Source organism: Gavialis gangeticus, unplaced genomic scaffold (assembly GCF_001723915.1).
Source record: "Gavialis gangeticus isolate Ggan-Ray unplaced genomic scaffold, GavGan_comp1, whole genome shotgun sequence".
NCBI lineage: Eukaryota > Metazoa > Chordata > Crocodylia > Gavialidae > Gavialis > Gavialis gangeticus.
The window spans coordinates 42,277,866-42,278,924 of NW_017729030.1; the positions used below are offsets into that span (position 1 = coordinate 42,277,866).

Below are 1,059 nucleotides of genomic sequence, written 5' to 3' on the forward strand. Positions count from 1 at the left end.
AGCGGCCGGAAGCAGCCCGGAACCCGACGGCCGGAGCCGGGGCAGCAGCGGGGACGGGACGATGCCGTCGGTGAGCCTCCCGCCCAAGGAGAACGCGCTCTTCAAGCGCATCCTGGTGAGTCCGGCCGGGCCGCGGCTGCCCGCACATCGCCCGGGGAATTCCGGGGTTTCCGTGCTGCCCGAGCCCCCGGGGGACGAGCCCGGCTTCTGGCTCCGTTTGCCCGCTGGAGCGAGGCTTGACAGCGGGCGGAGGGAGGGGAGAGACACCGGGCAGGTCTTGGCCTGCGGCCGAGTACCGAGCGGGCGGTGGTGGGCTTGGACCCACTGCTGATCACCGGGCAGTGGGGGAGTGCAGGGAGAGGAGTCTGTGCGTGAGCGGTTGATGCCCAGCTTTTCCTTGTCCGAGGAACCGACCCTGCACCTCAGGGGGTCACTGCACTCTCCCTCCAAAAACAAAGCATGCGCTGGAAAAGCTAAATTATGTCTGCTGGTGCCACTTTTTTTCTTTTTTAAACTCTTTTAGTTATTCGGGAGTGTACTTGGTAGCCGTGTTGGTCTGAGACAAGAAGACATACAAAAAACTAGAACTCTGGGTTCCAAAATGATAACTTTCATTAGACCAACTGGGAAATTGCAAGAAAGTTGTCCTTTTCTGCAGGCTTTTGGGATCAAAGTCCCTTCATCAGGCTCTGGGAAAAGTATAGATGGTACAAGATGGTAAAAAGTCTCCATACGTAGGAAATAAATTTCATTTTTGCGCAGAGGGAGCTGAAGATGGAAGGGTGTCTCCCTCTGGGTCCATGAGAGTGTCTTTGTGAGCTATTGGCAATTGAGTCCTTTTGGTGATCGGTTTTAAGTAAAGTGCAGGAAGCTATTGGAAACGGTATAAGGGTAAGGCAGCCAGCATCTGTCTGAACTGCTGCTTAGACACATTAGCCCACTCAATTCCACTGAAACTTTCCCTTTCGTGGATGTGTCTTAAAGTTGTTGTTTGGGCAAAAGCCTTCCAAATCTTCTGCAGGCTTTTGCTGTGTTGAACATATTTAGCATTTCTACTGA

The 1,059-nt window shown here is 53.8% G+C and overlaps 1 protein-coding gene across 1 annotated transcript in view; it reads left to right on the top strand.

Moving 5' to 3' along the window:
- The first annotated feature begins 6 nt into the window (after window positions 1–6).
- Window positions 7–1,059, top strand: part of NAA15 (N(alpha)-acetyltransferase 15, NatA auxiliary subunit) — a 92,556-nt gene continuing 91,503 nt past the window's right edge. Inside the window, exon 1 of the mRNA XM_019522106.1 lies at window positions 7–115. Coding sequence (XP_019377651.1) covers window positions 62–115 — 54 coding nt within the window. The 5' untranslated portion in view covers window positions 7–61. The remainder of the gene's footprint in view (window positions 116–1,059) is intronic.